The sequence below is a fragment of the Halichoerus grypus genome, chromosome 1, assembly GCF_964656455.1.
Source record: "Halichoerus grypus chromosome 1, mHalGry1.hap1.1, whole genome shotgun sequence".
Classification (NCBI taxonomy): Eukaryota; Metazoa; Chordata; class Mammalia; order Carnivora; family Phocidae; genus Halichoerus; species Halichoerus grypus.
Window position 1 is genome coordinate 213,397,528 of NC_135712.1, and position 13,974 is coordinate 213,411,501.

A 13,974-nucleotide genomic window follows, 5' to 3' on the forward strand; every position below is an offset into this window, starting at 1 on the left:
GCGAGCCCTTTCTTCCCGGCACGTGACACGGCTCCGCCCCGAAGGGGAGGTGCCCCCGCCTGGGGGCTGGCGGGGAGCTCGGCCGGCCGGGGCGAGCGGGGAGACTGAGGCCTCGCGCCTGTGCGCCGACTGGGAGCCGGGGCCCTCAGCCCTCCGGGACCATTCAGAAAACGGAGGCCCAAGGCTACCTTCCGTGGGAGGCGCGTGGCAACATACAAGTGGGGAAACTGAGGCCCCGGGACTTCGGCTTTCGGGGAACTAGTGCCTCCACTCCAGGCGACCCGTTATTGGATTGAGGCCTGGAGCTGGAGGCTACGGGGGACTCAGCTCATTGGGACCAGACGGGAAACTCGAGGGGCCAGAGATCTCGGTCGTTGAGACCAGGGGAGAAACTGAGGCCCTGAGAACGAGCCACAGCGCCCTGGCGCTGCAAGCCAGAATGGGGAAGGAGCCCCGCGCCGCGGCTCTAAAGCGTCCCAGCCGACGTCAGTCTCTAAAGGGTTAACTCCCAGTCCCTGAACTGATTCCACAGTTGGACCGGCGCCCAACAGCCAATTATAGGAGGGTCATTTAAACTTTAACCAATAGGCAGCAGCCGCTGGATTCCCCTCAGCCAATCAGTGTTAAGCTGCTGCTTCCGCCAAACTCGTCCCCCTCAGCCAATCAGCAGGAGCTCCTGGGCTTCCCGTATCCATTCAGTTGTAGAGTTTGGTCCTCCGCCAGCCAATCAGGTCCCGGGTCAAAAAAACGCGTCCGCCGTCTGGCTCTCCGCCCCACTTCCCACGCCCCCTTGCGCGGGGTGTTAGTAGGCGGAGCCCGGCTGGGTGTTCGCTGGGCGGGTGCGTCCCTGTCTTTTGTCCCCGTTGCTTGGCCCGGGACCTTTGCTCCGAGGCGCAGCGACACTTCCCAGAACTGACAGGACTGGAAGTCCGGGGTGGGGGCTCCTAGCCTGCGGGGAGCCATGGGCTGGGCTCTGCCGCGGACGGGTTTACTCGGCCCCCGTCTGGAAAGGGGGACAGGACATTGGGGGTGGGGGCGGGGATGTTCAGGGAGGGTGGTCTGGAGTCCGACCGGACCTGGCTCCAGACCCTGCCCCACCACTTCCCAGCCCTGTGACTTTGGCCAAGTGGCTCCTCGTCTCCGGTTCACCATGGGGGCAATAATAATATCTACCTCGGGGCTGTTGCAGAACAGGGCTTGACATCTATCTAATAAGAGCTGGATAAATTTTTGTCAAGTCCACGCCTGCTTTTGGAGTTTCTCACACACGCCCCGCCGCCACCACCACCACCCCAACCCCCCCACCCCACCCCACCCCACCCCCGTCCAGCTACCAACTGGGCATTCCCTAGCATCTCCAGACTCTGACCTTAGTTTATACCCCCATATCCTTGCCCATGTTCTCTTTGACTGTGTTCCCAAGACCCTGGGCCAGACCTCCAGCCTCTCCATCTTCCTCATCCATCTTCCACCCTGGCCCCAGAGGGATCTTACTAAAATGCAACCATGACCACCTCCCTCCCCTGCTCTAAATCCTTCTATGGCTCCCCATTGCCTTTGATAAATAAAATTAAACTGCGGTGACCTTACTAACCATCTATGACTCCCCTTTATGGCAGGTATTGTTATCAACTTTGTAAGACAGTTCATCAGATGAAGAGATTACCAAGTCAGACAGCTCTTAAATGGATTCCAAAGGCTATTTTTCGCTATGTGTATAAAGTCCAGGCAGCCCTGTAATGATTAAGGAAGTTGAATTTGTAATTTTAAGACTCCGCAAAAAGAAATCTCCAAGCCCAGATGGAGAATTCTACCAAAGTTTCAAAGAAGAAATTAACACCACTTTTAAATAATCTCTTCCAGAAAGTTGAAGAGGAGGGAACACTTCCCAATTCATTTTATGAAGATAGCATTACCCTGATAGCAACACCCAGTTAAGGGTAATACAAAAAAAAAAAAAAAGGAAAGGAAAGGAAAGAAAACTATAGACCATATTCTTCATGAATAGATGCAAAAAATCCTTAACAAAATATTAGAAAATAGGGGCGCCTGGGTGGCTTAGTCGGTTAAGCGTCTGCCTTGGGCTCAGGTCATGATCTCTGGGTCCTGGGATCCAGCCCTGAGTCTGGCTCCATGCTCAGTGGGGCGTCTGCTTCTCCCTCTCCCTCTGCCCCTCCCCACCCCTTGTGCTCTCTCTGTGTCTTAAATAAGTAAGTTCTTTTAAAAATATATTAGGAAATAGAATTCGGCAATATGTAAGAAGAATTACATACTATGATCAAGTGGAGTTTACTCCAGGGATGCAAAGCTGGTTCAGTATTCAAGAATCAATGTTATCCACCATATTTAACAGGCTGTGGTAGGTAGAGTAATGGTTCCCTAAAGATGTTCACATCTTAATCCCCAGGACCTGTGCATATGTTAGGTTACATGGCAAAGGGAATTTAAACTGCAAATGGAGTTTAAATCGTTAATCAACTGACTTTAAAGAAATTATCCTGGATTATCTGGATGAACCCAATGTCATCACAGGGTTTCCAAAAAGCAGAAGTGAGAAATGACAGTGGAAGAAATTGAGAGTGATATGATGTAAGGATTGTACCTGCATTGCTGGATTTGTAGATGGGGAAAGGGGACCATGAGACAAGGAATGCAAGAAGCTTCTAGAATCTGGAAAAGGTAGGGAAATGGATTCATCTTTTGAGCCTCCAGAAAGGAAGGTAGCCTCGCCAACACCTTGATTTCAGCTTTGTGAAATCCACGTAGGCCTTGTACAGAGCTGTAGGGTAACACGTCTGTGTTGTTTTAAGCCTCTACATTTACGATAATTTGTCAGAGCTGTCCCAGAAAACTAACACACAAACTAAGGAAGAAAGGTTGAAAGAGCATTTCAATGATGCAGGAAAAGCATTTGACAAAGTTCAACACTCATGCATGACACAAACTCTCAGCAAACTAGAAACGGACAGAAACCACCTCCACGTGCTGAAGAACATCTGCAAATCTTCAGTTAACATTTTACTTAATGATGAAAGACTAAATATTTTCCCCATAACAGAGGGAACAGGGCACCCATATCCAACACAGTCCTGGAAATTCTAGCCAATGCAATAAGGCAAGAAAAGGAAATGAAAGGCATTCAAACTGGAAAGGAAAAAATAAAACTAGCCCCATTTACAGATGACATGATGGTCTTCATGAAAAATGCCAAGAAAGATACAGGAATACATCGTGCTCATGTGTTTCACTTTATTGCACTTCACTAATATTTCATTTTTTTAATAAAAGGTTTGTGGCAACTCGCAGCACCGTTTTTCTAACAGCATTTGCTCATTTCATGTCTGTGTCACATTTTGGTAATTCTCATACCATTCCAATCTTTTCCATTATTATTATATACTTATGGTGGCTCATGGGAAGAGGGCAAAATATTAACAGTACCAGGAGTTTGGAAGGAGTTGGTTCATAGATGAGGTTGAGAGAGACAAGTAAAGACTCTAAGTAAAGATTCTTAACCATAGAGCACACCCTGATAGTTACCAGAGGGATGGGAGAAGTAGGTGATGGGGATTAAGGAGGGCACTTGTCATGATGAGCATTGGGTGATGTATGGAAGTGTTGAATCACAATATTGTACACCTAAAACTAATATAATGTGTATGTTAACTAACTGGGATTTAAATAAACCTTTAAAGATTTTTTTAAAGTACAATCTATTCCTCCAAGGTGGGGCTCAAACTCATGACCCCAAGATCAAGAATCGCATCCCCTAATGACTGAGCCAGCCAGGTGCCCCTTAAGTAAAAACACCTGGCTGGTTCAGTCAGTGGAGCGTGTGACTCTTGATCCCAGGGTTGTAGGTTTGAGCCCCACATTGGATGTAGAGATTACTTAAAAATTAAAAAAAAATTAAAAATCTATGCCTAAAAAGAAATAAATGCACATCTGTGTGCTAGCAGTGAAATCTGGAATGAAAAATACAATGCTGGGGCGCCTGGGGTGGCTCAGTTGGTTAAGTGTCTGCCTTCGGGGGGCACCTGGGTGGCTCAGTCAGTAAGCGGCTGCCTTGGGCTCAGGTCATGGTCCCAGGGTCCTGGGATCGAGCCCCGCATCGGGCTCCCTGCTCCGCGGGAAGCCTGCTTCTCCCTCTCCCACTCCCCCTGCTTGTGTTCCCTCTCTCGCTGTGTCTCTCTCTGTCAAGTAAATAAAATCTTTTAAAAATAATAATAATCTTTAAAAAAAAAGTGTCTGCCTTTGGCTCAGGTCATGATCCCTGGGGTCCTGGGATCAAATTCCACATTGGGCTCTCTACTCTGTAGGGAGCCTGCTTCTTCCTCTCCGTCTGCCTGCCACTCCGCCTGCTTGTGCTCACTCTCTCTCTCTCCCTCTCTCTCTGTCAAATAAATAAATACAATCTTATGAAAAAAAAGAAAAATACAATGCTGTTTATAACTGTTCAAAAAAAGAAATGCTTAGATGTAAGTCTACCAAAACAGGTACAGGACTTGTATGAGAAAACTATACCTTGCTGATGAACAAAATCAAAGATTTATTTCTTTTAAGATATTATTTATTTATTTGACAGAGAGAGAGACAGAGAGGGAACACAAGCAGGGGGAGTGGGAGAGGGAGAAGCAGGCTTCCCACCGAGCAGGGAGCCCCATGCGGGGCTCGATCCCAGGACCCTGGGATCATGACCTGAGCCGAAGGCAGACGCTTAACCACTGAGCCACCCAGGCACCCAAAATCAAAGATTTAAATAAGTGAAGATATAGACCACGTCCATGGATAAGACTCAACATCATAGGGGCGGGGCAGTGGAGCTCATGACTCTTGATCTTAGGGTTTTAAGTCCAAGCCCCACATTGGGTGTAGAGATTACTTAAAAATAAAATCTAAAAAAAATAATAGACGACATAGTAAAAATGTCAGGTGTTCCTCAATTGATATGCAGGTGCAATTCCTATCAAAATCCCAGCAAGATTTTTTGGTAGGTTTAGGCAAGGTTGGCCTAAAGTGCAGGCAGCCTAAAGGGCACTCAGACCTTCCTCTATGTTCCTGCCCTGTCCTCTCTTGACACATTCTTTGCTGCCCTGGCACTTTGCTCCTCCTTATCGCACATCCAGACCTTTGCTTAGACAGGTCCCTCCTCGTGAACCCTCTGCCCAGTCTCTGCGCTGTACTGAAAGCCTCCCAGTGGCCCCCTCCTCCATAACTCCTGCAGGCCTCCCAGACCTCCTGGGGAGACCAGAGAGTCTGGGATTTCCCCTAGGACAAGCTGGACCCAGCACCCGCCCATTGCTGGCAGGGGAGGGAGCTGGGGAGCTGACAGAAGAGGAAATTCCCCTGAACCTGTTTCTCTGCTTCCTGGCTCAGCTGGGGCACCCACTGGAAGGAGAGGCCAGGCCATGGCCTCAGCCCTAAGCCCACTCAGGGTCGCCAAACACAAGGGTGCTCTACCCTCACACTACTATGAGAGCTTTCTGGAGAAGAAGGGACCCCACGACCAGGTAAGGCGGGGCAGGGAGCTGGCACAGCTGGGCTCCTAGGTGGCTGGCGGCCCTTCTCTGAGCCTAGAACTCTGCATCTGGCCGAGGGGGCGGGGTGGGTACTGGGTACTAGATGGAGCGGGGCGAATGCTGGGGGCTGGAAAAGGTTCTGTCCACCGCCAGGCTGATTTATCTCTTTCTCTTTGCCTCTCCCTGCCTGTGTCCATGTGTCTCCCTCTTGGTCTCTCTGTCTCTTGGATACAGGGAGGATCAGGGACTTCCACCGGGAAATGGGAAGCCTTCTGACTCCCATACCCCACCCCCAGCCCCTAAGTAACCATGAACCTCAGCTGCAGGGGTCAAGGCTAGGACAGGTGGCATGTGGGGACACTGAAAGCTGTGGGGGCCACGTACGGCAGGACCAAATACTCCTTCCCCGGAAGCCCCATCTTTCCCTCCCCACTGCTCATGCTCATCTCCTGCTACAACCCCAAACACCCACCCACTGCTATCCGGGCCCACCCCCAGAGCCACCAGAAGGAACCCCCAGTTCCCTCCTCCCTGCCTTGTGCCTCCAAGTGCCCACATCCTCCCCAGCCTAGACAGCATTGAGACCACAGGGGCTCAGAAAGGCCTGGCCCCAGAGTGCGAGACCCAGGTTCACATCCCTGCTCCATGCCTTCCTGACTCCCAGGCCTTGGACAAGTGACTCTCTGTCTTTGTGCCTCAGTTTTCTCTAGTACAAAATGGGTACACAAGGGCCCTAGTCCTGGTTACAGGAGAGGGGTAGCCCTCAGTGGTCTGTGGACCCGACTCCGCAAGCGCTGGTGCTTTACTGGTATTCACACCCCCAATTCTCACAACATCCTCCGAGGTAGGTACATCTCTATGGCCATTTTATAGGTGGGGAAACTGAGGCACAGAGCGCTTAACTATCTTGTGCAATGGTGTATAGTGGGTCCATGAGGAAGCAGGTCTGACCATGCTGAGTTTAATCACTTATTACTCTGTTCCCCATGCCTGGCACATAGTAGGTCCTCAGTAAATGTTAAATGTGTCTATATATCTACGGACAGATGGTGGGTGGGTGGATATGTGGATGAATAGATGGATGGATAGATGGATAGGGAGGCAGATGGATGGAACGATAGGTGGATTGATGAATGGATGCTAGCTGTCAATATGAGAGCTATCCTTATTATCATTATGGACTAATTAAAGTACCTCCTCCTTCAGGAAGTCTTCCCAGATTCCCACTTGGAGGGCCTTTCCCGTCCTCTGTATCTCAAGGTTCAGGGTCTGTCCCTCCAGGGGTACTAATTTCTCTTCCCTGGAGGATTTTGGTATCTATGCTTTCTCTTTCTTTTTAAGGTTTTATTTATTTGAGAGATAGCATAAGTCGGGGGGGGTGGGCAGAGGCAGAGGGAGAGAGAGAATCCTCAAGCAGACTCCCCACTGAGCACAGAGCCCTAAGCAGGGCCCAATCTCAGGACCCCGAGCTCATGACCTGAGCCAAAACCAAGAGTCGGACGCTTCACCGACTGAGCCACCCAGGCACCCCAGATTTTAGTATCTATGCTTTCTATATTCTTCTGGAAGATGATCTATTTCGAAACAGAAGCCAAATCCCATTTATTATTTTGCCTGTAACACAACTGGGTGCAGAGTAGGTGTTCGGGGAATATTTGCTGGAAAAAAACCCTAGAATCTTACAGTCTTAGCTGTATCAGTCCCTTAGACCTCCAAGAAAATTAGGACATTTGCAATTCAGAATCCTGGGGAGACATCCTGAATCTCCTGTACTTCTAGAGTCCAGAACCTTGTAAAATTAGGAGATCCCAATAAATATTTATGGGGTGGATATGGAGAAGGGGGATATATATATGTGTGGATGAGTAAGTAGATGGGTGGGTAGGTGGGTGGATGGTTAGTTCAACTTTCTCCTAGAGCTCCTACCTCTGTACACTGGGGGGCTGCTCTGGATCTCCCATCCCTTCAAAATTCTCTTTGGTCCTTTCTCAAAGAATAACAGATCTCAAGGGGCTGGGCCATGGATGGAGAGGGCCTCCCAGAGAAGGAAACATTTGTTCAAAGACCCAAAGCAGGTGACGAAGGAAACCGTGTGAAGATCTGGGGAAAGAGTATCCAGGCAGAGAGAACAGCCAGTGCAAAGGTCCTGAGATAGGAGTGGTGTCATGGAGGTACCCAGATTTGCCTTCTTACCTTCTGCTCTCTATCTTTGGTCCTCAGGATTACAAGAAGTTCTGGGCAGGCCTCCAGGGTTGCACTCTTTATTTCTATAATAGCAATCGGGACTCCCAGGTAAGGATGGGCATGAGGGCTCATGGGTGGGTGAGGCCAAGCCGAAGGGCCTGAGGAGCCGCAAGCCTGGTGCTCAGACTCCTGCTTCTGGATCCCCAGTACGTGGAGAAGTTAGGCCTAGGAGCATTTGTGAGGCTCACCGATGAGGAGCCCTGGAGAAGCTCAAGAGACCCTGACATCTCTTTCAGCCTGGTCCTCTGGAACCAAGAGATCAAGTTCAAGGTAGGCCCGTCCCTCCCTGTCACACTCACACACTAGCATGGAGTCACACGGGGTCTACCACTGGGTTAGTGACCCGGGGCAACTCACTTTTCTATGCCTTGGTTTCTACAACTGCAAAACGGGAATACGTGTAGTCATAACAAGATGTGAGCCCCGCGGATCATCACGGCCCACATGCAATCTTTCAGCCAACGTTATTGAGCACCTACTGTGTGCCTGGCACTCTCCTAGTCACACAGCCGTGAACAAGACAATTAAAAATCCCCACCCTTGTGGAGTTTAGAGTCTAGTGGGAAGACACACAATAAATAATATAAATGGGTGAAATGTCTGGAGTGTCAGGTGGCGGGAGATGTTAGGGAAAGGACAGAGGGGGGTTGGGGTGCAGTGTTACACAGGGTGACCAGGGAAGGCCTTACTGAGGACCCGAAGGAGGAAAGGGAGCCAGCAACGTGGATAGCTGTGAAATGGCTCTTTAGCTGAGGCCTGGCATGTTGGAGGAGCAGGGAGGAGGCCCATGTGGCTGGAGCAGAGTGAGGTGTGGGGGAGGGAGGGGGGCGGAGAGCGGAGGGCAGGGAGAGGAGGGGGCTGTGTGGTGCAGGGCCCTGTGTGGGCCCTGGGGAGGACTTGAGCTTTTACTCCAAAGGAGGCGGGAGTCCTGGGAGGGTTTAGGGATACATGGGAGATACATGATCTGATTTATGCTGTTTTATTTTATTTACTTATTTATTTTTAAGATTTTATTTATTCAGGGGCGCCTGGGTGGCTCAGTTGGTTAGGCGACTGCCTTCGGCTCAGGTCATGATCCTGGAGTCCCGGGATCGAGTCCCGCATCGGGCTCCCTGCTCGGCAGGGAGTCTGCTTCTCCCTCTGACCCTCCCCGTCTCATGCTCTCTCTCTCTATCTCATTCTCTCTCTCAAATAAATAAATAAAATCTTAAAAAAAAAAAAAAAAAAGATTTGATTTATTCATTTGAGAGAGAGGGCGTACAAGAGGGGGTGGGGGCTGGGGCAGAGGGAGAGGGAGAAGCAGGGAGCCTGATGGGGCGCTGCATCTCAGGGGATCCTGACCTGAGCCGAAGGACTTTTAAAACAACACAAACCAGGGGCGCCTGGGTGGCTCAGTCGGTTAAGCGTCTGCCTTTGGCTCAGGTCATGATCCCAGGGTCCTGGGATGGAGCTCTGGGTTGGGCTCCCTGCTCAGCGGGGAGTCTGCTTCTCCCTCTGCCCCTCCCCCTGCTCGTGCTCTCTCGCTCACTCTCTCAAAATAAAATAAGATCTTAAAAAAAAGTTGATGTAGAATAAATAAAAGAGACAAATAAATTAATGTTGATTCAGTGACATTACAGGATAGCATCCCACATTACTAAGGACTTACGTTCAGACGTCCTAAATTAACACGTCCTTACTCATTTAACCTTGAAAACTACTAGTATTCCTCATCCCCATTTCACAGATGAATGGGCAGAGGCTCATCGACATGGACTCTTTCTCTTTCCCTCCCCAGGTAGAGAGCCTGGAGTCTCGGGAGATGTGGAAAGGCTTCATCCTGACGGTGGTCGAGGTAAGAGCGGTCGCCTGCTCAGAACCCTCTTTCCTCTTTTCATCCTACATCCATCAAACCAGCCTCCTCTCACACGGCGGCCGTGAGCCAGGTGGAGCCCACAGACGTAAAATATGTAAAAGTTACCTGCCATTACTTAAAAGCCTGGAGTTTTTGTCAACATTCCTGATTTCTCTTTTAGTCATTTGTCCTCTGCCTGGCCCCTGCAGGCCGCTGGGTTTGAGACCCTACATTTATTCTAGCATCTGATCTGTCCTCCCCATCAGCGAAGTGTCTTCACGTCCCCTCCAAAGCCTCTTTGCCCCTGCCCTGGGTGGCTGCAGAACCCGGGTTCCCATCCTGGCTCGGCCCGCACCCCGGTCTCAGGGTGCCCGTCGGTGACACGGGCACAAGCCGCTCGTGCTCTAACGGCCGGGCGTCCTCGGGTGCCCCGTCGCCCCTCAGCTGCGTGTCCCGTCGAACCTGACCCTGCTGCCGGGACACCTGTATATGATGGCCGAGGCCCTGGCCAAAGAGGAGGCGCGCCGCGCGTTCGAGGTGCCCTCGTGAGTGCCCCGCCGGGCCGAGCGGCCCCGGGACGGCGGCGGACGGAGGCGCTGGGCTGGGGACTGCGGGGAGGCCAGCCGGCTGTGCGCGGCCGGGTCCTTGCGCTGGGGGGCGGGGCTTCGCGGGGGGCGGGGCTGGGATCCAGGGGCGGGGCCTGCCCTGAGTGAGGGACGCGGCCCGCCCCAGCTGCTTCCTGAAGGTGAGCCGGCTGGAGGCGCAGCTGCTCCTGGAGCGCTATCCCGATTGCGGAAACCTGCTGCTGCGACCCAGCGGGGACGGCGGGGACGACGTGTCGGTCACCACGCGCCAGACGCTCAATGGGTGCGCCTGCGCGGCGCCGGAGCCGGGGAGGGAGGAGGAGCGAGCGTGGGGGCGGAGTCAGAGCTGGGACGGGGGTAGGCCCTAGGGGCGGGGCCAGAGCTCCCGGGGCACGAGGTCCTGAGGTTGGCCCCGCCCCGGGATGGGTGGGTAGTGGCAATGCCTGGGGGCGGGGCTAGAGGCCAGGAAGGGCGGTGGATCCCCTTGGGGGAGGAGTTAGATCCTGGAGCCGGGACGGGACTCTGTAGGCGAGGTCAGACCTTTGGATTAGGATCGGCTCTTCGGGGCGGAGTCGGAGCTGGGTCTGGGCATCTGGAGCAGGGAAGAAGTCAAATCTGGTGGTAACCAGTCCCTTGGGCGGAGTCAGGACCCTGTGGGTGGAGTCATGGCCCGGCCCTCCCTGTGGTGGTTGAATCAGGCTTTGGAGGTGGAACCACTCTGGGCGCGGATCAGAGCCTGACATTAAAGCTTCCTTTGGGATAGGGGCGCCTGGGTGGCTCAGCCGTTAAGCGTCTGCCTTCGGCTCAGCTCATGATCCCAGAGTCCTGGGATCGAGCCCCGCATCAGGGCTCCCTGCTCTGCGGGAAGCCTGCTTCTCCCTCTCCCACTCCCTCTGCTTGTCTTCCCTCTCTCGCTGTGTCTCTCTCTGTCAAATAAATAAAATCTTAAAAAAAAAAAAAAAGCTTCCTTTGGGATAGTCCGGTGAGGGGTCGGGCCAGTTGAAGGTGGAGTCAGAACCCCGGGGGCGGCCCAGTAGGGAGGCAGAGCCCAGATGGGAGGCGGGGCCCCTTGGGTGGAGCCATCAGGGCCTGGTCCTCCCTGGGGGCAGTGGCAGGACCAGCGGCATGGTCTTCCTGGAGGGTGCAGTCAGTTGAGGGCCTGGTTCTCCGCATAGAGCCACGCCAGGACCGGGCGTGGTCAGTGTGCAGGGGAGCAAGAAGAGTTTAGGCCCCCCGTGGGGGCGGAATCAGGACAAGGGGCGGGGTTCTCCCCGGTCTGAGCCGGTCCACCCACTCACCACTGTCTGTGCAGGAAGTCGGTGGTCCGGCATTACAAGGTGAAGCGTGAGGGCCCCAAGTATGTGATCGACGTGGAGGAGCCGGTGAGCGTTGGTCCGGGGTCCCGGGGTGCGTAGTGGTGGGGTCTGCGCCCCTTCCTCAACAGCTTTAACTGCGACCCCTATCCGTCTCCAGTTCTCCTGTGCCTCACTCGACGCAGTGATCAACTATTTCGTGTCACACACCAATAACGCGCTGGTGCCCTTCCTGCTGGGCGAAGACTACGAGAAGGTTCTAGGTGGGTGCGGTCTCAGGGAACTCGGGGGACCCAGTACGTGCCTCTCCGGCTCCTGCCCCCACGGGCCACCCCTGGGGCGATGCCCAGCCGCCGCACCTCCTCTAGGACCGATCTCTGTTCTAGGCCACGTGGAGGCGGATAAAGAGAACGGCGAGAGTGTGTGGGTGGCGTGCTCGACCCCCGCGGCGCCGGGCGCAGGTGATGCCCCCGCCCTGCGGGCACCGCTGGGCCACACTGGGGAGAGACCTGGGACCCACACGGCACCGCCCGTGTCCAATCTTGTACCCAGAGTTGCAACGACCCAGAAATTACCTAGTCCCTGCCCTCCGGGTTGTGGAGCCCGATACACTCCCAGCCCTGTGCGGTTGAACCTGGGGATGGAGGCAGAGGTGCCTAGACGGGCAGAGAAAGAGGGCAGAATAGGAGGAAGGCTTCCTGGAGGAGGGGGTGTTGCTTAAGGTCTCAAAGGATTTCAGTAGGTAGAGATGGGCTTCACGTGGAGCAAGAAACTACCCAGAGTATCCCGGGTGGCTGTTGAGGTGGGAGGCGGTCCCGTTTATGGAGCAGGGAGAAGGGGCTGGAAAGGTCTGTGGGGTAAGCAGTCTGGTCCTCCTGGGGCTGGGCAGATGTGGGGGGACCCTTGTGCACGCTGGGCATGTATGTACACGCACACACACACACACACACTGCACACTCACGAACACGAACTGCATCCGTCTGCGTAATCAGAAGCTCATTTGTAGACACCAAATGGCCGAGGGCGTGAGTACCAGTGTCCCACAGTTCCAGTCCTGTGTCGCACACATACACACACCTAAGCCACAACCAGGCACACACACACAAATGCTCACCCGCGAGCGCAAATTCAGACATTTCTAGGTACACGGGTGTGCACCCTGATGGAGACGAACACCTGAGCACATACTTTAGTATCCACGCAGTGTCCTGCACGTACACACGTTTAGGGGCGTGTGTACAAACGCTTTACATATATTCAACTATGCAGATTCACTCAGTGTACATGTTTATACTACACAGGGACACGCACACGCACAGGGTCACATGCCTGAATCCTGGCATGAGTACATGCATCCTCATTCGGAGGCCAGCAGACCCACGCCGAGGTGTCCGTGCACCACATGGGCCCAGACAGGAACTGCCGTTTCCCACCAGGGCCTGCAGCTGCCTCGGATGGCCCCAAGCAGCTGCCTCCCGTGCCCATCACACCTGTGGCAAGCCAGGGCCGGTCACCCCCACTCCTGAACCAGGAGGAGAACTATGTGATCGCCACTGGAGATGAACCAGCTGCCAACTACGTGAACGGGGATGGTAGGTGGGGAGGGAGCCAAGGAGAGATGGGGACAGGGGGAGGGGGCTCAAAGCCGGATGTGACACACCACACCTTTGTCCATACAGTGCTTTCCCCCAGTCGGCCGGTCCCGAAGCCCAGGAAGTTGGCAAAGGCGCTCAAGCCGCCCGTTGCCCCCAAGCCAGGTAGGGGTCCCTCCTCCCCGGCCCTTCCCTCATCCAGCCCAGAGCCAGCCTCAGCCTTCACCTCTTCATCTGCCTTCTCCAGAGCCCAAAGGCCTCAGCAGCAGCCTGGCCAAGAAGCTAGCAGTCGGCTCAATGCAGACTCTCTTCCCCACAACAGGTGAGGCGTGTGGGGGTCGATGCAGGGTGGGCCTCCCAGGCAGGTGGCCTGCGCAGTCACACGGGACCCCCCACTCCGAAGCTCCCCATGCTCGGTCTAACGCTGAGCCGTCTTGAAATTCCTCCAGGCTTTTGAGTACATTTTCACCTTTCACGGGGCCCCGCAGATTCTGCAGCACGTCGTGGTGGGTGTGGGGTTGGGGGGACAGCATGGACTGGGGATCCCTGGTGCAGCGGAGGCCTCAGTCACACACACACACCCCCCCAGGGTTGGCAGATTTGACGGCGGAGCTGGAAGAGAAACTGCAGCGGAGGCGGGCTCTGGAGCTCTCTGCTGGACACGCTGGGGATCAGTGAGCCGGGCTCGGGCTTCCGAAGTCAGCCGGGCCGACCGCTCCTCCCAGAATAAAAGTTCCAGTGATCCCAGGGCCGATGTGTCCAGCCTGGCTTGGGGCGGGGGCGGGGGCGGGGGGATGGGGGGGCCGTGAGCGTCTGTCAGATGTCCGCCCACAGCAGGCCCCACTTGCTCAGCAAAACCTGCCACCTGACCCTACAAGAAAGGCCCAT

At 54.0% G+C, this 13,974-nt stretch overlaps 1 protein-coding gene across 7 annotated transcripts; it reads left to right on the top strand.

The window, feature by feature from the left end:
- The first annotated feature begins 4 nt into the window (after positions 1-4).
- On the top strand, positions 5-13,903 carry STAP2 (signal transducing adaptor family member 2). 7 transcript variants are annotated; one of them, XM_036116008.2, is made up of 13 exons: positions 4,954-5,510; positions 7,740-7,811; positions 7,911-8,033; positions 9,541-9,597; positions 10,042-10,142; positions 10,330-10,464; positions 11,494-11,563; positions 11,655-11,757; positions 11,881-11,955; positions 12,931-13,086; positions 13,174-13,251; positions 13,334-13,408; positions 13,676-13,835. In XM_036116008.2, the coding sequence occupies exons 1-13, from the start codon at positions 5,409-5,411 to the stop codon at positions 13,762-13,764; spliced, it is 1,236 nt and encodes a 411-aa protein (XP_035971901.2). In that variant the 5' UTR covers positions 4,954-5,408; the 3' UTR covers positions 13,765-13,835. The 7 variants fall into 7 exon arrangements, with proteins under 7 accessions (XP_077913456.1, XP_035971898.2, XP_077913462.1 ...); XM_078057330.1 differs by adding an exon at positions 5-839 and having other exon boundaries at positions 5,377-5,510; positions 12,931-13,408; positions 13,676-13,903; XM_036116005.2 differs by having other exon boundaries at positions 4,950-5,510; positions 13,174-13,408; positions 13,676-13,903.
- The last annotated feature ends 71 nt before the right edge of the window (positions 13,904-13,974 follow it).

What these genes read in the sequence shown, in the direction of transcription:
- STAP2 (XM_078057330.1), top strand. Translation starts at nt 5,409, where the DNA reads ATGGCCTCAGCCCTAAGCCCACTCAGGGTCGCCAAACACAAGGGTGCT. An exon ending in ACCAAGAGATCAAGTTCAAG is followed by an intron (nt 8,034 to 9,540) that starts GTAGGCCCGTCC and finishes TTCCCTCCCCAG; the next exon opens with GTAGAGAGCCTGGAGTCTCG. An exon ending in AGACTACGAGAAGGTTCTAG is followed by an intron (nt 11,758 to 11,880) that starts GTGGGTGCGGTC and finishes TCTCTGTTCTAG; the next exon opens with GCCACGTGGAGGCGGATAAA.